We start from the raw sequence: 26,968 nt of genomic DNA on the forward strand, positions 1-26,968 counted from the left end.
ACATACCCTTGCACTAGAGATGTATGCTATTAAAATCCATAGGCTTAGGCAAGACCATGAAAAAAAAAAAAAATCATAAAAGATGCAAATATATCACACCTAAATGTACCACAACTGAGTCATGCATGAGCAGATCATTACAATAATGCTGCACTGGGCATACAGATGTTACAGTTTTAGTCCCTTTCTGTGATCCAATCTTTCCATATCTGCATTCCCTTGCAGAAATGTTGTATTTAGTTAATGGATCCACATTTTGAGATGCCCTAAAAAAAACCTACACTCTCTTAGAAACCCAAGTGCGTGCAGATTACATAAGGGTTAACAGTTGACGTGCTGTGGTGACAGTCCTCCTGCCCTGAGTGCTGCACAGCTTACAGCTTCACTGTGATTATGCAAAGCTGAACATCTCCAAGCAGCTACTCGAGGAGGTAAAGACACTTTAAGTTTTATCTTACGGGGGGGAACAGATAATATGATTGGTATCTGAGCTCTGCTCTGGTATTTTATCCTTACGCCTCTATAGTCTTATATAGCCTTAACTGTTTCTGTGAGCTATGGCAGTCGGTCCTGTCTGTGTGAAGATAAGGGACTGGGATCACGATGCAGTTAATTTAAGAAAAAGAATAGATTTTAAATGTCAGATCTAAGTGTCCTCCACCTCAAATTCACATGGCCTGTAAACAGAAATACAGTACATGTGATGAGATCTTCTGTGTACCGGTGTACCAGGTGTGTTGGGTGGTATGTGTATGATTTTTTTGTTTATGTGCATCTATGGCTCTGTCTGTTGAGGATTGTTTAAATATACCTCCATCATAGACCCAAATGAGCGTATTAAAAGCTAAAATAGTGTGGTCACCTCTCCACTGATCTTACCTCGTATGTGGCCTGACTATCTTGTCTCCATGGCAATATATATGTTTAATGTCATACTGTGGAACATTCTACGCAAAGTATCAAACATCTCCATAGAGGCAAGCAGGTGGTGGACCCTCTAATAGAAAAGTCAGTCAACTTTTAAGATATACAAATATAACTTCTGATGACACTAGATCACTCCCAGTGGAAAAGTATTCTTGTAATTGTAATTGTTGAAATCCATATGCAAGATAATTCTCTGCTCTTGTTAAAATCTCTACATAAAAAAATATACCTCACATTAGATTTACTCACTATTAGATCTGCATTTAGTTCTATCACATGTCTTAGCAATCCATCAAAGTCAAAGCATCAATGAACAGGCGTCCAGTGGATAATTTGTTTAGTATACTGTACTGGCCACTTAATGATCTCTTAATAATGTCCATCAACCTGACCACTTCCTGTTTTCCTCTCCCTGCAGCATATGCACGAGTCTGTCAGGCTGAAGCAGAGGCAGCACACGGAGCATGAGCCTAGTCTGGCGGAGCAGAAGGGGCCAAGTAGACTGCCAAAGGTATCTGTTTTCTGCTTTTTGCACACACGGGTCTTGGGGGCTTTAGTCAGTTCATGCCAATGCCACTTGTGCACTTTCACTGATCTTAATCTAACCAGTGGTCCCATAGTGCTGAGTCACTGTCATTTGCTACTGTCCCCAAGAGTGTAAAAGGATCTGAAACTGTCCAAAAGTCATCAGGGATATTTTAAAAGTGCTGCTCTAATGTTTTATTTTTAGTACTTTGATTTAGTTCTGAATTTAGATGAGATTCTACTTTATAGTCATTACACTACAACAAAATGAAGTTCTGCATCAAAGTGCTATGAAGCAAATACAATATACAATGTATCTAGGCACATGGCACATGTTTTGGTATGGGTTTGGAAAACATAACATTGAAATTATTATAAACCTGTGCAACATTCTTGATACATTAGTTCCTTGATGTAAAGCGTTTTGAGTGCACTTTATAAAAGCACTTTATAAATGTAACCATTTTACCATTTGTCTTGTGAATGGGGTTAGTATGTTGAAAAAGAACAAACCTCATCACACATTTATTGTAATGTCGCTGAAGCTACAGAAAAAAATAAATAAAAATAAATAAATAAAAAAATAAATAAATAAATAAATAAATAAATAAATAAATATATATATATATATATATATATATATATATATATATATATATATATATATATATATATATATATATATATATATATATATATATATATATATATATATATATTTATACACACACATACATACACACACACATCATTCATTCATTCATCATTATAACATCATTATAACAGTATGTGTATTTCAGGATTATTCATTTGCATACATTTGCATCTTATATAATGTGACACACACTGTTTGACAGCAATTACAACACTAAACCAGCTTACTTTTTAAGCTCTCATTTATCATCCTTGCCTTGACTGGTTACAGTGCATGAAAATAAACCCACAATAGCCATTAATTAAAAACCCGCTTTTTCTAATAAAAGCTGTATAAATAGTCAGTTCTGGATTTGTCTGCACATGCTTTGATGTGCTAGTATAAGTTGCTAAGCTCCAGCATTTATGTCAAGGTTTTGATGTTTGTTAAACACATTCATTGTTTGTAATTATGATTGTTCAACTACAAATGTACAAACACGTTATCAAACAAAGACATGAGAACGTAAGCATTTTACTTTTGATTTATGTAGCTTATCAAAGACATACTGTGTTTTGTTTCAAGTAAGTATTAAACTATAACATACATAGATCATTATTTTCTATTCCTCAATATTCAGATAAAATGGCTTAATAACAGAAAAGGGTCTATTTCTTCGAGTTGACTCAGAGTCTGAAATTTGGAATAATCGAAAGCAAGTACAGAGAAGTAGGAGCAGATAGGACACAAGTGAAATTTTTAGAGCATTTAATCACCAAATGTAGAAAAATACAGGATTACTCCAATATACATGAATCAATAAAAAACAAAACAAAGAAAACACAAATGATGAACAAATGATGCTGAAATAGATGATGAACAGTAATATTGAAACAAATTTATGCAACTGACACAATAAGCCAAGAGCATATTTATACCACAAAAATTATTCTAAATCTACAATACATACACTAGAATGAATAAACAGTAGAAACACTTCAGTACTTAGTTTGCATCTATAATAAGTCATAGAAGTTATTTATTCAACCTTGAACAGCTCAAATCATATATCAGCCACAAAATAACCAAATTCTCCCCAGTAGTGCAAAGAAAATATGCACATGATATAAACATTGACCCAAAAGAAAAAAAAAAATTCTTCTATCTATCATATATCAAACAATGGACATTATAATTATTGTGGCAGGCCTAATGATGAGGGAATTCCGTTTTAACATGGTTAAAAGCTCATGAAAGTCAATTTCACATGACATGTTTACTTTAAAGTCCAAATATCTTAAAATAGAGGAGTTATTGTTGGTTGTGTACTGCAGTGTTAGAGGAGTAACCTCGGGTGAGCCTCTGGTTTGACAGGCCGTCATCTGTGAGCTGTCTGTTCTCCATGTGCCTCTGTAATCATGCTGTCAGCTGTCATGGTGTGTTCTTGTGTGTTGCTGTGTACAGGATTCGCTCCAGTTTGTCCCAGAACATGGCGATGGACTGCACCTGTTAGAGGTATGGTCACAAAGGAAGACCATAACGGAACATAAGAAACCATACTCAAAAAGTTAATCACAATTTCCATAGAGCCTAGATGATAAAATTGTGATCTTATAACAATTTTTGTAAACTTTGTGTAAGAGGTAACTGCTTTATTTGTGAGGTCAAATTTCACTGTGAAATGGAAAAATTGAAATAAAGCGTCTGTGTTTGAGAACTGCATTAAACAGGAAGCGCTGATTCAGCATTTGACAATATCATCAAAATAGCACATGACCTTAGGGTGTCTACATCAGGGATGATGAATCATTGGTCTATAATTAATTTGAATTTGATTAATTTGGCATTATTATGAAAAATGTGTCACACTTTTTCCATGGTAATAGGATGGTTATGGCATGGTAACTATGGGATAAATGTCTTCATACTGGGTTAGGGTTTGAGAATATTGTAGAAAGTACAATGACAGATGTTTACTGTTTTTAATTAATTGCCATGATTACACTTTTGGTTACGATGCTGGATAATTTGTTTAGTATACTGTATAGGTCTCTTAATGTTCTCTTAATAATGATTACACTCTTGGTTACTGTCCAATTTGAATCAAATTACCTTGCTGTTAAATAAAGTTCTACCAAACATGGGAATATCAATCTATTTGCATATCATGAAAACCAAATGCAAGTCTTATAATGTCATTCAGTACCGAAAATGTATTATTCACAAAATACAGCAGTAACTCTGATTAGAAATTGTGTTAGAAATATACCAGATTAGTTGAATTGTGCTGAGAACTATGCCTTTGACCTTTTGTGATTAAAAATAGAAGCTCCCTTAAAAACATCCCATTGCTCTTTGTGATAGTTGCTTATTGTGGCATACAGTGTATACCAGAGTTTCCAAACATGTCTTTAAGATGCTTGAGCTGGTTTTATCCAGTCTTGTAATTATTTTCTCATTTCTCTGTAATCCTTTTGTCATGGCTACGATATGTTTTGGTAGGGGTCAAGTGAGGTCAGGTTGTCCATCTCAAGTATTTTAATAAGATTCAGTTGTGAATATTCCACATGTACTGATGCCTATTTACCAGTGTCAGTACATGTGGAATCTTTCCCAAATTTTATGTGTTTGTTGATTATGTGTGTTTGTGTTATATTTTTTACTTATCCCATTTACATTATTATTATTATGGTTTTGTTTTTTTTACATTCCCCTATATACATGTTGAATGTGTTGTTTTATATTCATATTTTTGTGTTATTATTTTTTCTTTACTTTTTCTTTTCATTGCTCTGGAAAGAACTTAAAGGACAAAATGTTGCAGGTATTTCTTTATGCATTGTCTCTCTCTTCATCTGTGTTTGTTTTGTATTCCATCACAGTTTAATCAGTTTGAATGGCACAATAGTCACTTTAAATTCCTGGCCTTAAAATATTAAAATATTAATATTTGGAAATCAGTAGTTTTGTGTGCTGGTTTAGTATGCAAATAAATGTAGCATGCACTGGCACTGGAACTTTCTAACTTTGGTCACTTGATCACTTAGGTCTCATTTTGCCACATGCGTGTTTTTCAAAATCTATGATATAAAAAAAACAACAACTATGATATAAAAGATTTTTTTTATATACTTAACTAAACTTCTTTTAGTAAACTTCTTTGTTTAGTAAGACTGTGCTGTGTAAATACTATTTCCTTGACCCCTGCTACAGTTCTTTTATTAAGAGATACTCAATACCTATTACCATTTTGCTGTGTTTTTATATTTCAGCTGTGTTATAAATTACCAACTGTACATACTTGTCCATGTTGGGATTAAACCACTTCCACCCAACATGCCCTTAGATAAATATCACTGAAGGAATGTTGTTCCTGCAGCAGTTATCTTAAATCAGCGCTAACAGATAAATGATTAAGTCACATTAGCAAACATCTAATGTATGTTCTTCATTGTTCGCGTTGTGTGTCATAGGTCAAGTTACATGTCCCCAAGCACAAATGCTGCCTACAGAGTAAGATCAACGTGCAGTTTTCCAAAGAGCTACTAGAATTGTGTTTGCAAGAAGGAATTACAATTCCTGCTCACATTAAATACCACATACGCCTGTCACCTGAACAAGAGCTAGAAACTGGTGAGTTGCCCATCAACACTGTTATAGTATGCATTTGGTTTGCTCTCACATGCTTGTAAAATGTATGCACCCTCAAAGATGAAAGAGCAGCCCTAATCACATCTGATCACATGTGATCGCAAGGCTTATGATCAGAATGAACTAATCCTCCAGCACCTCACATAACAGCTGTATCAGCCCTCTCCTGACCAGTGCCGGACCTCATTATAGATACACCACTTATTCATGATCAATATCTACTCTAATTGATCACAGGCCAGATGTATGGCACATATGCCATTTAACACATTAGTATTCTATTGGCACACAGTGCAAGCTGCACAGCTACAAGGCATGTAGTCATGTAGATGCACAATGTGTCAGAATCAGAGAACAGAGGTCTGTGAAATGCTGGAAATCCGCCTTCATCTCCACTTGAAACTGTGGTTTGGAGTCATATCCTCTACTCTTATCAGTTTGATGAACTGGCCTTACATTAACGTAGCTGCTTATGCATTTAAAATACTACTTTCATCTCCATATTATTATCTTGAACAGCACAGTGTAAAGCCCACCACACACTACAGGATTTTTCAGCCGTTAACAAGTTTTAAACATGCAACAAAAAGCACAGACCACAGACACAAAGAGAATCAGATAAGATTTTAAATCTCCCAGCGGAAAGAGTGCAGCGGGATATGGCAGCAAGGAGACTGCACACCACAAGCTAAAAGTTGCACAAGCACACCTCACCAGGTGTTTCCTGTCAAGAGTAAAATTACTCGCTTTGGGACTCTAAAGTGTTCAAAACAGCATTGGATCAAAATTGTGTTATTATTTGTGAAATGTGGTGCAGTAATTCAGATAACTGTTTTTAATGCATAAAAAGCTGGTGAAAAATGACACAGGAAGCAATCACTACCACTAATCTGCAGTAGCTTCACCCCGATCCTCATTGCGTGGATATAAACAGATACACATGAGGAACTACTCTTGCCTTTTTACTTTTTAAAGATGGCTTTGAACTGGAAAGTATCACTGGGTGAGACATGCTAATGGTTAATATGGATGACAAAATTGCCATTTAACAACTTCACGAGAGGTGAGTAATAATGTCATCTTCAAATAATTTGTATTTCCTGAGCTTGTATCATAGATTGTATACATAAGTACATAGCTAAACTACTAGCGGCCATGTTCCAAATTGGAAGAGAACATGGGCACGCCTCTGGCTCCATTCACTTAGTTAATTTCTTTATACAGTCTGTGGTGTGTATCTTGCGCCTATGTGACCGTCACTCTGTATGCCCCTGACAATCTACTGTTGCCAATTAGAGCTGAGTCATTTTGCACCTGTAACGGACAAAACAGATTGCTATCACCACTTGCTTGCATTGTTAACATATCACTTCAATCTGGAACATTCCCCAGAGATTTGAAACCTGCGATTATCAAGCCTTGATGACACAGTATTGAACAATTACTGATCCATCTCAAATCTGCCATTTTCAGGCAAAGTCCTTGAAAAAGTAATTTACCAACAGCTTACTTTCTCCAAATTAACATCTGATGTTTGCAATCAGGTTTTAAAGCCCACCACAACGCTGAGACTGTCCTGTCAAGGTGACAAATGGCATCCACCTGAACACTGATGTAAGGAAAGTCTCAGTCTGAATCCTGTTAAATCTGAGTGCTTGTTGAATTGGTTTAAGTTTTATCCAGAAGACTGGGAGTACTGTAAACCTGACCTGTGGGGTGCCCCAGGGGTCCAACTTGGGAACCCTTTTGTTCAATCTCTACATGATACCGTTAGGCCAGCTAATACTCAGCAATACTATGCACTAGCACAACTATGCAAATAATACTCAGATCTATGGCTCATGGCAGCAGGTGAATATAAACTTAGACAAGACTGATGTCATAGTCCTTGTCCAGAGAAACAAAGAGAAAGTGTCAGCAGTCACCTCAATTCTCTCTCTCTCTAAAATCTTCAAATCAGGCTTGAAATCTAGGGATAATAATGGACTCACAATTGAACTTCAACAGTCACATCAAGTCAATAACATCTGCAGCTTTTTACTATCTAAAAATATGCCAAAAGTCAAAGATATGCTGTTTAAACCAGACTTGAAGAGACTAATCCATGCATCCTACTCACTGGCCAAATGAGCACTAAGACAGCTGCAGTACATTCAGAATGCTGCTGCTTGGATCCTGACTAGAACTAGGAAGAGTACAAGCACGTAAGTCCTGTGCTGGTCTCTGCACTGGCTTCCTGTGATTCAGAAAATAGGCTTTAAAGCACCTCTGCTTGTGTATAAGTCTCTCCGTGGCTTAGCACCAAAGTACATCTCTGACATGCTGGTGCCGTCTCGCACTCTGAGGATCTCTGAGGATCTCTGGGACTGGCCTACTGCTGGCACCCATGGTCAGGACTAACCATAGTGAATCAGTGTTTCAGTTTTATGCAGCTAAAACCTTGAAATGTCTTCCTGAAGATGTCTCTACTTTGACAATGTTTAAATCCTGGTTAGCTGTACCTTTAACTGAAAGGTTTTTATTCTGCACTCTTTTCTTTTAATGTTCATTTTATGATGATTAGTTATGTTTTGATTTGCTAATTTGTTTGTCTTTGTCATTCTGTAAAGTACTTTAAATTACTTTGTGCATGGATTTTGCTATACAAAGAAATCTGCCATACCATGCATTGCCTTGCCATGGTGATGTTTTTTGGTTGCAAATTTATGTTATGAGGTTATTCACTCAGAGCCGCTCTGACACCTCACACATGAGAAGTGCCGCAGCTTAAAAATTGCATATGAGGATCCAAAGTTGAGTCACACTTACCCAAAGTTGGGGAAAAGCAAATTGGGTCCTAAATTGGGCAAATTATCCTGTACTGTGTGGTGGTCTTAAGCTCAAAATTGCATTTTACTCAAGAGAAAATTTACATTTCAATGACAATGAGAAGTAGTAAAGTTTACAGAAAGTGTGCGGAAAGACTGAAACATACTTATTGAATGCCAATATATGTCAATGTGTTGTAGGAAATGAGAGTGTGGCACTGATCTACCCTGTGTCAAAGAGCCTTTCAGACTGGAGACAGACAAAGACCAGAACTGCTGTCAATCAGAGAGTGCACCGTGACCACGGCTCGGCCCAGCAGCCCACGGCAGCCCTCCTCCTCCGAGGTCAGTTCAAAATGTCACACATATTGCATGGCTAGATTTATTGACTGTATATGACATATTTTTGATATAATAATACAATAATTCTCCAACATGTATTGTACATGTATGTGAAGATGGAGGAGGAGGCTAGCCCATCACCTAGGTCCAAGCCTCGCTACACAGGACAGGTCCGCCTTTGCACTGCCCGTTACAGGTAAAGATCAAAGTTTTTTGTTTACTTAATACAGGCACAGCTTTTAATCATATTTTACTATGTCCTTTTAAGTTACAACCCTTATGATGGACCAAATGAACATCCTGAAGCAGAGCTCCCACTTGTGGCTGGGAAGTATCTGTATATTTATGGCAACATGGATGATGATGGTTTTTATGAAGGTAGGAATTTTTACATTACATTTCTCGTACTTACCACAAGTCTGGTAGACACCATTAACACTGATTTCTTTAATCTCTCACACATAACATAATTATAAATATAGACCATGTTAATTTACTTTTTGTAAGTGGTGATTGATGTGCTATCTGACTAATCTCTTTGAGTTATGAGCGCTTCTCCGTCACAATCAATCCTAATCCCTACAGCGAGCAATCCAGACGTCATTTTGCGCTGAAGACATAGTACAACTCATCTGCCGTGATTCATTAGCTGTGGGTGGTGAGGTAGCATGGCATTGTGGAGGAGCCTTGTGTTATGACGAAGGAGAGGGAAGCAGGCTTCCGCCCAAGCTGTTGTCAAGATGGGACCTTGGTCGCTCTTAGCCTGATGACTAATCCAGCAGGGCACAGCTTAATCATGTGCACACACTGCAAATGCATAGGCACACACAGATGGCCTCTGTGCCACCAGAGAAAACAACCCTGACGGACAAGAACGATTTTCAATGGGAACATGCTCTCTTTGGCTACAATGTACAGTGCAAGCCCATTTCCCCTAAAAAAACATGCTCTGCAGATTTTAATATATTACCTGTCAAGAAAAATTTTCAAATTTCTGAATATGTTTTGGGATAATGTAATGTACATAGGTTAAATTATATAACGTATTATGTAGCTATTTGAATAGCCTATATTGTTTAAATTTGTAGTTTCTATGACTAGGTTTGTAGTCTGTTTCAAGTTTTACAATGACTGTTGTTAACCAAGCACATAGGTATTATAATGAAGTAACACTGATTTTCAGGTTGTTGTTTTTTTTACATATTTAGGAGAGCTGCTGGATGGCCAACGTGGACTGGTTCCCTCCAACTTTGTGGAGTTTATCCAGGACAAAGAGAAGCCAGCAGCAGGTGAGGGAGGAGAGGACTTGGGATCACTGGAGCATACCTCAGCCCTCAGTCTGACTGCAGTGGACAGTTGTGCTTCTCCAGAGGGCCTCCTGAGCTCATGTAAAGCCTTGGTCCCCTGTAGCAATGGGACAGGAGAGGCCCTGGACCCTGAGGACCTGGCAGAAGATGTAGTGCCTTATCCCCGAAAGATTAATTTGATAAAACAGCTGGCACGCAGCGTCATAGTGGCCTGGGAACCTCCAATAGTGCCTTTGGGCTGGGGGAACATCTCTGGCTATAACGTGTTGGTCGATGGGGAACTTCGTGCAAGTGTCCAGTATGGCGGCAGGACCAAGTGTCTACTGGAGAAGTTAGACCTGGATGGTTGTGTCCATCGCGTGTGTGTGCAGTGTGTCACTGACAGAGGCTTCTCTGATGAGCTACGCTGCACTTTGTTGGTTGGGGCCAATGTACTGGTAGCGCCTTCTGGTCTGAGGGTGGACGACATCCAGCGGGACACTGCTGAGCTCTCTTGGTTGCCAAGCAACAGTAACTATTCCCACACAGTATTCTTAGATGGGGTGGAGCATGCAGTGGTAAAGGCTGGAAGATATAGATTACGTTTTCACAACTTGAAGCCCCTCACAGTCTACAAAGTGATTGTGGTGGCACAGCCGCACCAGGTGCCATGGCAACTGCCTCTTGAGCAGAGAGAGAGGAAAGAAGCTGGAGTGGAGTTCTGCACACAAGCAGCAGGTTTGTCATGATCCAAACATAAAAGAGTTATGAAGGGTGCAGTATGCTGTAGTAGTACATTCACAAAACATTGTCTTACTATGTCATGTATGTTGTGTATTCCGTTTAGGTCCGATTCCATTTTGCAGAACAGGTCAGAATAAATCAATACATCTTAAACTGGGTTAAATACTAAAAATATTTTCTGATAAACACAAGAAGCAGTATGATGTTAGTGCTAAGTATTGTTTGCAGTATAGTGGTTCCACTCCTTTCATATTGTGATTTTTGACATACCCGGTCCAACAAATGTAGACAATATTTGTACAAAGTGATACTCTTTTTTTAAATGAATGCCTGTACAAATATGGACAAAGTCAATGCACAAATAGTGATTTAATGTAATTCCTTTGCCACTTTGAACAAATGTTGTATTTGCAATGAGCCTTGATCATCTGAGTAGATGCAAATACCAAAAAACCCATTCCCTAGAAGTGAAAATTAGTCATTTCAGCCTTTAGCTCACTTAGAAAAACACCTCTCACCGTAGTGATTATTTTGTATCTGTGTGAATTAGCTTCTGCATGAATGCAGATGTGCATGTTTTATCCAGTGACCCAGGAGACTAGGAGATAAAGCACAGGCTGTAGTTAGTCTGGCTGGATTGTGTCCTGCATGGAGTGACAATGGTGTTTTTCTGTGTAGCCTTGAGACCAGCATTTTTCAACAAAGAAATCTTAGTGCTATTCAGCACTACAGCGCAAATGATACAGTAAATTCCCATGTGCCCTTCTGAGAATAGCTGCTACTAACACTATATTATTTTACCTACTAGGCACTAGATCACAAAATGCAGGACCAAGTCATCCACACCATAGTCTGATTGTGAACCCTCCCAACTTTGCATAAAATAAACTGACACCCAGTATGAATCTCAACATTAGATCTTAAAACAAAAGCGCAGTGTGTACTGATTTGTTGATTTTCATGTTTGTTGTCCTGTGCATGGTTGTATCTCCCCATCTATTCTTTGGATAAAAATATCAGCCCAGTATTTTAACTCTGTGAGTGTTAGGACAATTAAAAAGTTCATGAAAGATGCATGGCTGAAAGGTGTTGTCTGACTGTGCAGGCCCACCTCTGCCACCCCAGGACGTCCAGGTGCACTGTGGACAGGCCCCAGGGGTCCTGCAAGTCCGCTGGAAGCCCCCCATCCTCTCCCCCACTGGCACTTCCAATGGGGCAAATGTCATTGGTTATGTTGTATGCACAAAAGGACAGAAGGTGAGAAAGCAAGAGCCTGCAGTTAGGAAAGAAGTATTAACATTCTCTTGATTAGCATTTATTATACTAAAATTATTGTAGTACACCCATGGCTAATACAGTTGTAAGTTTTAGTAAGCAGGGTTATTATAAGATTAGGTTATATAGCACTGGTAGGGTGCCTTTCAAATCGAATGACATCATGTGATCAGATTTGGAAATTCACACAGCACTGCCACCTACTTGTATTTCATCATCTGCACAAGTCATCGTGTAAAAAAAATAGAAAGCTCTCTCACACCCTCTAGTGGACAGACATGTTGTCAGATTGTCAGATTACATCAACATTACCAATATGTTCAATGATGGCTACTTTCAGTAGTCGATTTTAAAGCTGCAGTCAGCTATCTTCCTTTTTCAATTTGCTATGATGAGCTGTGATGAACTATATTTTTGTAAAATACTTAAACATACTTATTTTCTTTTCAGATTGCTGAGGTCATGTTTCCAATGGCAGACTATGTCACAGTTGAGCTTAACAGGATTCAGTGCCTGGAGGCCCGGGAAGTCATAGTTCGGACACTGTCTTTACAGGGAGAGTCCCAGGACTCCCAAGTTGCTGTCATTCCAAACAACCTGCTTGTGCCTCCCCCTCAACTAGCCCTGCCACCACCCATGCATCCCCACCCAGGGCCTCCTCCACATGGCCCACCCCTCCTCCAATCGCCACATCTTCCTCACCCCCAGCCCCAGTTGCCAGGACCTCCCTCTGCACACGGATCTCCTCTGCCTCACGGACAGCCACTACCACCCCAGGGTCCTCACCCTCCACCCCAGGGTCCTCACCCTCCACCCCAGGGTCCTCACCCTCCACACCAGTGTCCTCACCCTCCACACCAGGGTCCTCACCCTCCACACCAGGGTCCTCTCCCCCCACACCAGGGTCCTCACCCCCCACTCCAGGGCTCTCAGCCCCCACACCAGGGCCCTCATCCTCCACCTCAGGGCCACCACCCTCACCCTCCACCCCAGGGCCCTCACCCTCCACCCCAGGGCCCCCACCCCCCACCCCAAGGTCCCCACCCTCCACCCCAAGGACCTCATCCCCCACACCCAGGGCCACATCCACCTCCCCACTCACAACCCCATCCCAGGCTTCCTCATTCAGGAGGCCCCCCACAAGCTCAGATGCGACCTCCGCATCCTCAGCCAGTGCATCTGGCCCAGCCACACCCACCACACCAGGGTCCTAGGCCACAGCACCAACTGCCTCTGCTCCCCCAGCACCCACCCCATCCTGTACCTCAGAGACCAGTAAGTGCCAGAGACCTGGATGCCAAAGACCCAGCAGCTCACCACAGAGGAGCTATTCCACCCGGTCAGCCTGGCTGGGACCCACAACGCTCCCCCTCCGCTCAGCCGCCGTCACTCCAAGGCCATACATTGGAAGCCCCTCCCCACCCGAATCCTCGATCGCCCTCTCCACAGCGGATATTACCACAGCCACGCGGGACTCTTATCCCAGACACTGTTGCCAAAGCTATTGCCAGAGAAGCAGCACAAAGAGTGGCAGCTGAAAGTAGCAAGGTTTGATTTATATATTAATAAAAGCATCAAACAAAACATATCATATGCCTATATAAAGTCTACTGAAGATTACTGAAGGAAATATTTAACTTGCTTAACTTTTGGTTAGTTCTCTACTTACAAAAACAAGTAGCTCTATTAGACCTATGTCATCAAAATGTTGAATCCCCTTTCTCCATTCTCCTTTATCTTCACTTTTGAAAACTTATTTAAGCAGTGGAAACCCAAGAGCTAAAATACATAATACTTGATGCAAAATGAAAATAGATAATAAAAAGTCTCTTAATTTCTTGCTAATTTTGTTTGCAGGGGGAGAGGAGGTCGGGCAGATATGGAGAGCAGGGTCAGTCATTTCATCCGCATCACTCTGATGAAGAGGAGGAAGATGAAGAAGGCTTTGGACGTGGCCGCAGGAGAGGGCCCTCAGTGGATGAGTTCCTGAGAGGATCAGAGCTGGGCAGGCCGGTAAGAGAAGCTCTGATGCCTTGGGAGTTTTCTGTTGTAAACTGTGTGTGCAGCGTCCCTGTGTTTGAATGTGGGCATGTGCATGTCAGGAAAGAGCATGCTTTCATCCTCTGCCTCTGTCTCTGTATGTCTCTCCTGTACCCATCTTTGTGTGCGCTCATATTATTGTGTGCATGTTTTTCTGTGGACTTACACAATGATGTCTGTGTGTTTGTGTTTGTTTGTGTGACTGCCAAAAGCCTCACTATAGTCACAATGAGGAGTATCACAGCGAGAGCAGCCGCGGCTCTGACCTGTCTGACATCATCGAAGAGGATGAGGAGGAGCTGTACTCTGAGATGCAGCTGGATGAAGGACGCCGGCGCAACTCGCACAACACGCCCAAGGTGCTGTTGTTTGCACTTACTCTCAACCCAGCAGTCTTTACTGTGATGGCTCAGACTCTTATCTATGAACTGATGCCCTGACTACTACTTAGATCTGTCAATTTATAAAGTACTTCTATCAAGTAGAAGTAGAATATAAATTGGTTGCTAAAAACGGGTTGAAGATTGGATAAAAGACTACAGATTAAATTATATCTTTTAGTGCATTGTTTTATTGGTGCTGAGCTTTGAACATATACAAATCGATTAAGTGGTGATGATGTGCTTGGAATTATGCATATTATTTTAACAAATTTATTGACATGAATGCTTTATATGCATGTTTTCCATAAATTCAGATTAAAATGTGAATCTAGTATATAGTAATGTCCGCATTATTATTGTATATAAATGAAAACTATTTTAATTTATTAATTGCAAAGTGTTACATACAAACATGGACATAGTTCCTTATCGCCTATAGTTTTAAATATCCTGGCAAAGAAATGGTTACAGAGAGACACTGAACTTCGCACCAGGATAGCAGACTGTCACTACTTTATTTAATTACAGTATCTCAGACCTGAGTATTTGACTTTGTTCTAATTTCCTGCAGGCTCGTGCTTGTGTTTGTGTCTGCTGTATGCGTCTGTGTTTCAGTGTGCCTGCTTGTGAGCGCTGCATGGTTTGTCACTGTATGTAGTTTGTCTCAAAGTGCTTATTCACACACACTGTGCCAATACTGTCTGTCCACAGCCCTTAGTGACATGTGAGTGTTTGTGAATGTTCCTGTGCTTACCTCTCTTCTAGGGAAACAATGTAGGTCGCCATGATCGGGAGCCAGGCAGAAGAGTTCAGCACAGTGGTCCTCAGCGGCGGCCCCTCATGGTGCCCTCCATTGGTCAGTACAGATGTTTGGGATCCTGCTCAGATAAACATGTCTTCCATAGTGTTGTACTGTGTGTAAAATCTCATAAACCTATTGTCTTTGTGTGTTTATGAACCATGCTCATACCATTGCAATGATGCAGTCAAAATGGTGAACACAAACAAGTACTTATAGAAGTCCAAGTTGAAATTGTTCAGAGCTAACAACACGTTAGCATATTTTGGTGGGACATTTTCTCTGTGACTTGATCACATTGTGATTGGTGTTTCCTGTAGAGGTTACCTCTGAGAATAGTGAGGGCACTCTGACTCCCATCACTGACGATGTTTACTATGGCAAAGGCCGCCACAGGACGCGCTCCTCCCGCAGGCACAAGGGCAGTGCCAGGTCTTCCCATGGTACGTCCTACTGCCCACTGTCCTAATTTAAGCACCACAGCACAGCGAGCAGAAGCCAGGAGCTGTGGACACATGCCAGTGCCTGCCTTAAATGAATAATAAATATTATTATTATGCTTCCAGTTGAACAGCATGACTACACTGCACTGAAATGATAGAGCCACTTATGAGCCAGTCCCGTGGTTCAGGATGAATTTTCCACGGTTGTGGATGAAACATGCACAGAGAATGCCTCACTGCACTAAAACTCCAGATGCCTGCTAAACCCATTCCCCAGTGGTACAACTGCACCACACCTGTGACTGGAGCATTCATGCATGCTTTGGAAACGTACTGGCTATAAACAATACCCAGCATTCACAAAGGATCTCTAATATAGGTGTATACTTATGATGTTTGTTGGTGATGCAGGAGACATCTCCTGTTTTATGTCATGGAGGCATCACAATAAAACATCTAGTTTCACATTTTGCTTGTTTATTTGCAAGTGACACAGTTATATATTTATTTTATCAGTAGATACATTGTGTCACTTGCATGTGTCTTGCGTGTTGCTGATATTGAGCCCATAATACAGTTTAATATGTGCACCACTGTCTTATTGCTCATTTGTTTTGTATTGAATGTATTCAGATTTATTGGTAATCAAGCGTCTATTATTGTATGTAGCAGTTGCGTTCTTTTTTCTCCTTTTAAATTATTACAATAGCGACTTTGCATGCAGATGTAATATACAAATGGACTGACATTGAATATGATTTTTGGTCCGTCTCAATCATTGTTTTGTATCATATTTCAGATGGCTACAGAGATCGGGATCGCCGCTCACCGTATTATGACGAGTCTGAACCCGAGGAGCCATTTCGGATATTTGTCGCCCTTTTTGACTATGACCCTCTGTCTATGTCACCAAATCCAGATGCTGCTGATGAAGAGCTACCGTTTAAAGAGGGACAAATCATCAGGGTAACAGCTTATCCTTACCATCTCTTAATATATTTTATTTTCTTTGTGAATTTATTATGTGAATACTTCTTCTCACAAAAACTCAGTAAATGTTGTTATGGAAGTTGCAGAACTGTGACTCCAGCAGCGATAGCGGCGTTTCTCTTCATATCTTCTTCAGTGTTCCTCAGTGTATTAATGAAAACCTGGATCTCTTTTGTTTTCACATTCTGAATTACATTATCACTCTATTACTCTATTTTAGCACTGCCCACTGATTCGTTGTAAGTCTATTAAATAATATTGATGATGGTAAACTTTTTAAATATATATTGTATGATAACTGTTTCTCAGATCTATGGTGATAAAGACACGGATGGGTTCTACAGAGGAGAGGTGAGGGGCAGAATGGGGCTCATACCTTGTAACATGGTGTCAGAGATCCGCGCAGAGGATGAGGAGACTATGGACCAGCTTATCAAACAGGGCTTCCTCCCTCTCAGCACCCCTGTGGATCGAATAGGTAACACAACCAAGTCACAACCAAGTCATAGAGATGCAGCCACAGCCTATATATATATATATATATATATATATATATATATATATATATATATATATATATATATATATATATATATATATATATATATATATATATATATATATATATATATATATATATATATATATATATATATATATATATATATATATATATATATATATATATATATACACACAGAGATCATAGACATATGCACAACACACAAACACACACAGGTACCCGACAAGAGGCCAGTAGGGTTTTCAATGAGCCATTGTTTTAATTGCATTTTGAAAGTGTGACCCAAAACATTCAAAAAGCAGAGGTAGAAAAAAATGTTTTATCAAATTAACTTTTTTCTGAAGGGGAAGACCATGGTTAGACCATGAATGGCTTTGTAGATAAGGCAGAGGTTTGAATATTTTATCATGTTTTCCAAGCTTAGTTATCAACATTTGTGTAATATTGGACACTGGTGAGTGGTTTGTTTATTTATCTAGGATTTTAAGATTTGTGGAGTGATTGCAGAGGTTTCTGTGATGTGGTCGTAGCCAGTGACCAGATAGGTAGACAGTAGGTGATATGGAACAGAATCATTGCGTTAATCATGTTTTGCTTCCACAGAGCACAACCGAAAAGGCCTTCGCCGTGATCAGGCTTCAAGGAGAATGGTAGCGCTGTATGATTACGACCCCAGAGAGAGCTCTCCTAATGTTGATGTTGAGGTAATACTTACACTATACCTGATTTTGAACCATAAGTCAAGAACGTATCATGGTTTGAACTGTTAAATGCCTACTTAGTCCTTTCTGTCACTCTGTCAGTAACCATGACACTGAGCCTACTGTCTGCCATAGTCTAATTCTGTTGTTTCCACATGGTTCTCATCAATCTCTATCCACTTTGGCCGCTTTTTCCACTCTTGATAATGAACTATGACAGAGAATCAACTGTTTGGAATAGTCTCTGGCAAATGTTTTTCCCATGATTCTCACTCAACAATTCTCTGGGTAAAACATTGTGTCCATGAAAGTTGCTTCTATATTTTTCTTATCCAACAAACTGCTTTAGAAAATTTATAGATTATGTTGTCTGGCAAATCCAGAATGATATCCTTCTCTGTATTTTTAAGTACTGAAGCGTGTATTCTGGATTCCAGGCAATACATTATGTTGTACTTTTTAAATAGTTTTCTCAATTAGCCTCATTTTACATTATAGTGTATGATACAAAGGACATTTAATAAAGTCAGATACAGACACTTATGATTCACAATTATATTATGTGGTATTTTAGTAATAATTCTATACTGTCCAGGTTCATTTATTTCCATAGCAGCCTAGTGGACAATTCATGTCTGCCTTTTGTCTTCCCATAGGCTGAGCTGACCTTCTGTGCTGGTGATATCATTGCTGTGTATGGAGACATTGATGAAGATGGCTTTTATTATGTAAGTGAAATTTTATCATTCAGGACTGAATTTGGTCTGCATGCCTTGATCCTCAAACAGTTTTGCATTCTCATTTGTATAAGTAATAGTTTGCTAATTAATAAATTTGGAATTCTTAATTGTTTTGGATTCCTGGAAAAGTGTAAATCTATCAGCACAATTATTTAGACATTAGCTTGGAATTCACTACAGTGCCATAAGTTTTGACTCAACCAGAACAAACAAAAAGATAAAAAAAAATCTCTGTCTAAACCAGGGCGAGATGAATGGCCACCGTGGTTTGGTCCCCTCTAACTTCCTGGAAGAAGTGCCTGATGACGTGGAGGTGTATTTGACTGATACTCCGTCCCACTACCCCCAGGAAGAGTCTGCCAACCGGCCCCCCACCAACTCTTCCAGCAGCACGGTCCCGGAGAGCAAACGGGTACATCACCATCGCCGCTCTCAGCGCTAGGGCCCTGTGTCCATCCATCCTCAGTCCTCTCTCTTGATTTCCGTCTCTTGCTTCTGTGTGCTGTTCATTGTGTGTGTTTGTCCATGTGGTGACAGTGGTGACTCTTCTTACAATCTAACAACCTCTCCCTACTACTACTACTACTACTACTTCTTCTACTACCCGCTCCTCTCCCCTCTGCCCTTTGGAAAAAAGAGGGACAAAAATCCAATCAAATCCCTTTCTGAGTCTCAGACAAGGAAGAAGCAAAGCCTGACGCGGACAGAGAGACGCATTGTGGATGAGTTTTGCATGTAGCACTGGTTAAGGAGGACTTGAAAAAAACACTTCTTACACGTGAGAATTTGCACTGAAACACAAAATTGAATTGTGGTTATTGTGTATAAGAGTATAGGTTATTTATTATTTAATTAACACAGATTGCTATCCAGTAACACAAATCAAAGAGGAAGCATGCCTTTTTCAAAAGTACAACTTGATACATTTTATAACTTTCTTGGCTGTATTTCCTTAAAAAAAGGCTTTGTTTCTTGATGTAGATTGCACACACGCCAAACAATCTATTTTTCAGCCCTGTTGTCAGTGGATTTGCCATCTTTGCTCTGAGCTCGACAGACTAAACTAACCGCAGCGCTGAGACATCCATTCTGTATTGTTATAAGTGAACAATAAAGGAAGGAGAATTGGATACTAAAAGCTCTCTCTTTGCTCTGCGTGTCTTTGTGTCGGTGTTGTCGCTGTTGTGGTTATTTTGAGTTCTCATAGTGGTGTGGGTTTTTACCGACAGTGACTATGCTGCCACATCTGATTTTCTTTTTTTTTTGTTTTTCCTCACCTGCTTGGCAAAACAAAACAAACAAAAAGAGGAAGATTGTTCATTTCACACCATAAGTGGCTCTTAGTGCCTTGTACAGTAAGTCTGCAACTTGAGATACCAAGCTCAACCCACTCTAATGCACACAGCTGGTGGTCTCAAACATGGATTTTCTAGTAAAACCTAATTGGAATACTGTAAGTGATAGTTTTGCTTATTATTTATTTATTTTTTTACTTTTCACCAAATTTAAAAGTATTTCAAATGATCTACTGTATACATCTAGCTCTTGCATTAGAACAAAAGACTGGTATCTACAATAATGTTGCTAGATGTTGTTCTGTATTTGTACTATATGTTCCCCTCATGGCCAACCGATGAACCTCTCTGGCTTTGTGCTGTGTGGTGTTCAAATCAACTGTCAATGGCTTCCTTTTCTCTCTTCTGCATTATGTAGAGTGTCTGTGTGTGATATTTCTCATTTCCATATCGACTGATGTACCATTAATACTCTATATTTTGAAATATAGTCCAAAAATGTCTTGCTAAATAACTAAAATGAGGGCTACATAATGTACAGAATTGCATTTTTGTTGCTTTTTTTTGTTCTCTTAGATATATTTGTATTATATTGATGATTGTGAAGGCCAATATTGAGAATACGCTCAGTTGTAGATTGTAAATTCACAGTTTTGTGATATTCAAATTTTTTCAGTTTAAAACTAGAATGTATTGTGCAACCATACTTGGAATAAGCAGATTTTGTAACCTTATTTGAAGTGAAAATGTGGGTACATGTTGGGTATCAGTCATTGCTTTTTAATCAACGTACAGGTTAATTAAATTTTTTTGGCACAGTGCAAATTCGAGTTAAACCATAACATAATTTGAATACAGGGTCATAAATGCCGATATTGTGATAATTGCAGTTTGCATCAGGAATATATTTAGAATTGGCCAAAAGCACATTCATTATCATTTATTTCACAAGGATAGTAGGAATCATAATTGCAATGGCAAATTGCCTGTCATGATTTTTTTTTTTTTTTAATAAAATGACATTGAGTATATTAGAGCATAAAGTCTTATTACATTGTCTAAACTCACATTTCTGAGAATCAGTAATACATGAAGTATAAAAGCTACTTAGCCCATAGAACACAAACTTTGATGAATATGCCATTTAAATAGAAAGTTGGCCAACTAACTTTGAAAAAGTTAAATTTTTTGATGAGAAACCAATGTGCTGGGTGTGTAGTTTCCTTTATAATCCCCTGCCTCCCCATGCCTCCATACCTCCCCATTGCTTCTCTCCTCAGGTTTCCACGGAAGCCACTGACACAGTCACCAATGACACCACGCCGATTCGAGCGCCGTCCCCCATAGTGCGTCCCCTTCTACCAGGCACCATGAGGCCCCTGAGCCCAACCAGAGGCCACCACCTTCCCATGGACCCTCGAGACCCACAAGATCTGAACAGGAAGAAGAAAGGACTGCTGTCTAAAGGGAAGAAGCTGCTGAAGAGACTGTCCCCTGTGAAATAGAGAAAAGATGCAACACTTCTATGGGCTCTGTACATTGCATTGACACAATCAGTACAGCAGAGTGTAGTAGTCTTATGCAGTGAATTTCAATATAACCAATTCTTCATGTGCGGTGACAGATATCAATCAATTGTGTACAGTAGAGTGCCAAACACAATCCCTCAGAAGTCGCATTCAGACAAAACATGTGACTGACTTGTAAGGATGAATAAAAGAAAAATAACTAGGATTTTCATGACATACCATAAACAAATCCACTTACTAAAAGTTTGGACATACATAATTTGCTCACATTAGATCATAAGCAGAACGGTCCAAGTCACAACTCTACTTAACTTTTTAGGAGAAACAATATGTAACTTTACCCCAATTTCAGCTAAAGCCTGAAAATTGGGAAGAAACTGGCTATAAACTCAGAACTAAACAAGGATTATAACAGGACCAAACCAAGTCTACATCAGGAACAAATTGGACCAAATTAAGACCAAACCAGGATAGGTGTGAACGCAGTGACCAAGCCTCTGAATTAATACAATTGTTAAGAACCAATTGGTAAGTTACATATTTATGGTCTATTAGGAATGGAAATTCATATGTATTTCAATGTATGCATTTATTTCATGTCCAAACTTTTTATTTTTTTTTTCTCTCAAATGACATTGCATTTATCCCTTGATTACATTATTTTCTACTGGTAAAATTATTTGAAGCGGGATAGCTAGTTATGAACCAAAACAGTTTTAAATAAAAAGTTGGTGTACAAAAGTACATATAAATACTGTTATATCAAGGCATTTTATAAGTAATGCTGGCTGCTAACATTACACAAAGGCTTTATCTGGTGCAAAATAGGTAGCATTGTAGATGGAAAAGTGTGTATTATTTAATGTGGCTTGAAGAGCACTTTCTGATGGAGAGGAGAAAATTGGGCATTAAACTTATGCAGGAGAAGAACGCCTGTCAAGCTTAGTTTGTCTCTGTGGCCTTTATGAAAAAAAAAAAAAAAAAAAGATGCTGATATTCCTCATCTAATTGCAGTTGACAGTGTTGATTTTAGTGCATCCTCTCCTTCCCCTCCACTGACGGGTCTCCTCTCTCTCCGCCTAAATGTCTGTCGCTGTCAGAGCTGTCATGAAACGCCTAGTTCCAGACTAAAGTGAGTGTCTATGTTCATATCGCACAAAGGTGGGTTTTGATTGGTGGGACTTTTGTTTTGGTGTGTGTGACTGTGTGTCTATGTAAGTGGTGCATTCATGTCGCACACCTTTCTGTTACTCCGGAGAGGCCATGATGTAGTTCTTGTGGTTGATGTGCTGCTACCTCCACGGGCTCTTTTGTTGACTCTAGTTGACGCCCAAGGCCAAGTCAGAGCCTGTGTAAATCAATGAAGAAGGCAGATGTCAAAAAGGTTATGTTGCCGCTTTTTGCAGAAGTGTAACTGAAGTCAAGTTTGAGTTAGATCAAGTTTGGTGGATGTGTGGGTTTTTGTGGCTGTAAAAATATAAGATATGACTCAACCGACATGCCGAATCAGAGCGGAGCTGACCCTGCTCCCGTCTTCTTCTTGGCAAAATGCTGCAGCAGATGTACACAAAGACTGGGCCTACTGTCAAATTCCATTTTAGCTGGAGATTTAATGAATTTGTTCTTGTAAGTTCATAATAAACCGCCGATAGCAAATACTGACTAACTTTTAAATTGCAAAGAATGGGGAAAAGTAAGCCATAAAACACCAGCACTTTGCTAGTGATGCTTATGGCTTATTGTTAAATTAATTGTGAATGGAAAATAGATGACAGTCCAATCAAAATTCAACAACAATCAGAATATTATGTGACTCTATTAAGGGTCAGTACGGGCCCATAATGACTTGCTATTTAATTTTAATACTATATAGAAAAAAGAAAAAAAAATGGTCCATGTTTTGAAATACTGATCCAGCCATTTAATATTATCTCTCAAACCCACATTGCATTGTTTATACCTTTGAAGTCTTTACAATTTGCCAATGAAAAATATGCATAAGAATAAATGTGTGAAACAAACGTCACTTCAACGATGTCAGTCTTGAAACACTGCCCAAACATTAATTCACTTAAATCATTTCCACTTTTTTTTTTGACATGTACAAGAGTATATAGGCTTAACTGTGAAAAGCAAATAGGATTATATATAAAAAAAGACTTAATCTATTGTAAACTGTATGGTTGATAAAGTTTTAGGAGAGGGTATAGCCTGTGTCATAGCTTTAATCATTTTGGAAATCTGTTGAGTTGTGTCTAATCTAGGGCTGACCCAGTTGCACACAGAATATGAGTCACAGTGTATGTTATGTAAAAATAGCAGGGTTCACCTCTTAGTTATAATGGTCTGTATGATAATGGGAGCAAGTGAAAGATTTAGTCTGTGGGGAAAGTAGATTGCGCTCAGATGCCAAATGGTTTACATTTAAGTTACTTCTTCCAAAGCTATTTTTCTTCCCATACCAGTTTGTCACCAGATTCGAAAATGTCTCTACACTCATTCAGTCAGCAGTGTGAGAGTATGGCCGTAGCTCTTTTGTACTCATTTGTAGATACTTTCTAAATGTTTGTACTTGATTTTACGGCAGCCTTTTTGTGCACTGACTTCTCTCCTTGTACACGTTGAGCATTTGTCCATGGTGTCTTTTGAGATCAGCTGTATCGCTCCACCATATGTGCTTGCTTTGTGAATCCAGTTCTAAAGAAAATATAAGAAGAGAAAAATCACTGAACAGTATTTATGGTGATTCAATATGTGTGGGTGTGCATGTGAAAATACAACTTTTATAACCAAAATTAAAATTTGATATTTTTTAAAAAACTGGCCTATGCTTGTTTTGTGTCACTCGCATTACTTATGATGGACAGGTAGCAAATAAAAATGGCATTCCATTATTTCTAAAAAAAGTGGCCATCTGTCCTGTGCTGTTTTCATCTATTTTTATAAATTCAGTTTACTGTATCCTACAATTCTATTTACCAAAGTTTGTTTAGTCTTTAGGGAGAAACTAATGATTCCAGTCAACTGAATATATATTTGTTTTCACTAAAAAGGGAATAATGACAAATCAAGTTAAAATAAATCCAAAACAGACTTAATAAACCCAAGCTTTCTTCATTATTTTATATCCTAGAGTAAGTTAATTGGCAAAGCTGTAATGAATTCTGCAGTGCAGTCACAGGAGGAGTTCACACTTGACTGTGTATAAACAGTATGATTGATTGACTGCAAAAATGAAGTCAATTACCTGATGAGGCATAATTGGCTCATTATGATGGTGCATTCAAATACACTGGCTCCAAATGAGATTCAGCTTTTATATCAACTTGTGAGAGGTTGCATTGCCCTGCATTAGCCCATTTCCCTCAGATGCAGAAATCATGAAAGAAGAAAACATTTAAATCCAAGTTCAATCCAGGCTCACTCTGAGCAGTTTTTATCTGAGACGGCCACCAATCTGTAGGCTGGTGTGTATACACATAAAGAAAACATGGTATGCTTTTTTCTGGTATTTAGTATTAAAGTGTAACCTTATTAAATCATTATTTAACATTTTGTTCACTATAATCAACGATAGCTTACAATTTTAAACTAGCCCATTAATTTCCTGTAATATTTATGAATCCTTCATGACCCAGAAGGAATGCATGTTTTTCTGTGTTTTCAGTCTATTAAAACATGCTTTTGGGTTTGTTTTTTGTTTTTGTTTTGTTGTGTAAAAAAAAAAAAAAAAAAAAGTTACACAGTGTAAAAGTACAAATACTGCTTTCTTAAAAGTCAAGTTAATAATGAAATTTAATTTAAGTACTGATACTAAACTAACAGTGATTTCCACCCATGTTTTGGCTGAAAATGTGCTTGTTTAAAAAGGGATTTTCTAGACTTTTTGACTGTAGATTCCCCACAGCCCACTGGAGGGCAGCAGTGATTTTAGTTTGCCACGTGTGTCATGAGTGCTGGGCTGATTTGCCAGTGCTAAAAGGATTCAGGATGAAATATGTGTGAGGATAATGTATTCATTGTCAAACATTCATCAGCGTTTTCAGCTGTCTGATTGAGAATATGTTGATGCATTGATGCACACCCACCGTCTGCGCCAGGACCCCAGTGTCACATTGAAACCGCCCAAATCAGGAAAACTAGAGGCAGCACACTCCCCCACACTTGCATATGCTTTGTTTTATGGCATTTGCCTCAAGTTGACATAAATGAGAGGGGGGAAAAAAACACATTGCGGATATATAGGAAAAAGACTGCGGTGTTTGAATGTGTGCAGAAAACCAATTGTGATAAGTCTAGAGACAATAAAGCTGCAATTGCAAATCAATGCATCTGTTTTCTTTTCAATCCACCTTTTCACCCATTTCACATGTGTCTCCCTCCACACCCCTTGGCCCTATTTCACCTCAAGTTGTGCGTCTCCACACGGTCCCTTAGGTGCAGTGGGTGTTTAAAATTCTGACCACTTGTAACCTCTTTATCACTCGCCATGGCCCTGCCTGCTGCTCCACCGGAGGGGGGCATAAGAAGCCATCCATCTCTGCCTAGCCTTTCTGAATATTTCACAAAAACCTCAAAGCTCTAGTTAACACTCCCCGTCCATTTGACCTGCATGTTCCTACATCACAGCAGGGATCTTTCAGGTAGAAATATTTTAATCCAATGAATAAGCTGGATGTGTCCTTTTTGAAGTCTCTGGGGTTTGTTCTTCTTTGGAAAATCCAGTGGTCTAGCTCTGAAATACGACTGTGCACACATGTAGAGTTAAGGCATTTAAAGGAATGTGTTTTTTGTGGCTCCGGGGCAAAAATGAGCAGTGGACCCAGTAATATTCCCACTGCACATTTTACACCTGTACGGCAACCTTTAAATGCACTGTGTATTAAAGTCTCAAGACATTTGCATGTTTTAATGGCTTTTATATAAGTATGTGCAGACCTATAAAACCCCATGCCATAATTCTTTCTGCCTTTGGGCTCTGGTAAGTAAACAGACGAATGCAATTTATAACCTTTTCCTATCACTACCATCCATGTATAGAGCTTTACATTGGGTCCAAATATTTTATATTCCAGTTATCTGAGACCAGTGTGCGCATTTAACTCATCAAGTCTACACTCAATTATAGGTAATACTTATGCCAAAAAATCTAGTCTAAAATTTTAAAAAAGCATCACTTTTTAGTTAAAACTTAATTAAATTTGACTTAAAATTAGCTATCAGTAATCATGGCTTTGAAGTTACAATGCCCCATTTAAATCAATGGATGCAAGTTAATTAAATGAAACAAAACTCTAGATGCAGATTAGACAATGTTGTTTCCATGTTGAGAGA

The 26,968-nt window shown here is 38.9% G+C and overlaps 2 protein-coding genes across 3 annotated transcripts in view; both read left to right on the top strand.

The window, feature by feature from the left end:
• The window catches only part of rimbp2a (RIMS binding protein 2a), a 43,241-nt gene extending 21,403 nt beyond the window's left edge, over nt 1-21,838 (top strand). The window contains exons 3-22 of the mRNA XM_055225770.1: nt 1,346-1,438; nt 5,560-5,719; nt 8,037-8,126; nt 8,765-8,889; nt 9,003-9,082; nt 9,155-9,264; nt 10,095-10,910; nt 11,020-11,043; nt 12,022-12,173; nt 12,642-12,969; nt 13,249-13,739; nt 14,049-14,204; nt 14,444-14,590; nt 15,380-15,470; nt 16,656-16,822; nt 17,156-17,324; nt 17,973-18,073; nt 18,727-18,798; nt 19,055-19,222; nt 21,386-21,838. Of these exons, the coding sequence (XP_055081745.1) occupies nt 1,349-1,438; nt 5,560-5,719; nt 8,037-8,126; nt 8,765-8,889; nt 9,003-9,082; nt 9,155-9,264; nt 10,095-10,910; nt 11,020-11,043; nt 12,022-12,173; nt 12,642-12,969; nt 13,249-13,739; nt 14,049-14,204; nt 14,444-14,590; nt 15,380-15,470; nt 16,656-16,822; nt 17,156-17,324; nt 17,973-18,073; nt 18,727-18,798; nt 19,055-19,222; nt 21,386-21,610 (3,762 nt within the window). The 5' untranslated portion in view covers nt 1,346-1,348 and the 3' untranslated portion in view covers nt 21,611-21,838. The remainder of the gene's footprint in view (nt 1-1,345; nt 1,439-5,559; nt 5,720-8,036; nt 8,127-8,764; nt 8,890-9,002; nt 9,083-9,154; nt 9,265-10,094; nt 10,911-11,019; nt 11,044-12,021; nt 12,174-12,641; nt 12,970-13,248; nt 13,740-14,048; nt 14,205-14,443; nt 14,591-15,379; nt 15,471-16,655; nt 16,823-17,155; nt 17,325-17,972; nt 18,074-18,726; nt 18,799-19,054; nt 19,223-21,385) is intronic.
• Nucleotides 1-26,968, top strand: part of LOC117379502 (WD40 repeat-containing protein SMU1) — a 218,067-nt gene that overhangs the window by 52,079 nt on the left and 139,020 nt on the right. Inside the window, exon 3 of one of the 2 annotated variants that reach the window (XM_055225643.1) lies at nt 15,601-15,610. The exons of the other annotated variant lie outside the window; for it this stretch is intronic. The gene's annotated coding sequence lies outside the window, so the exon portion shown is untranslated. Of the gene's footprint in view, nt 1-15,600; nt 15,611-26,968 lie in introns of those variants that run through there. 2 annotated transcript variants of the gene reach the window in all.

Source organism: Periophthalmus magnuspinnatus, chromosome 12 (assembly GCF_009829125.3).
Source record: "Periophthalmus magnuspinnatus isolate fPerMag1 chromosome 12, fPerMag1.2.pri, whole genome shotgun sequence".
Classification (NCBI taxonomy): domain Eukaryota; kingdom Metazoa; phylum Chordata; class Actinopteri; order Gobiiformes; family Gobiidae; genus Periophthalmus; species Periophthalmus magnuspinnatus.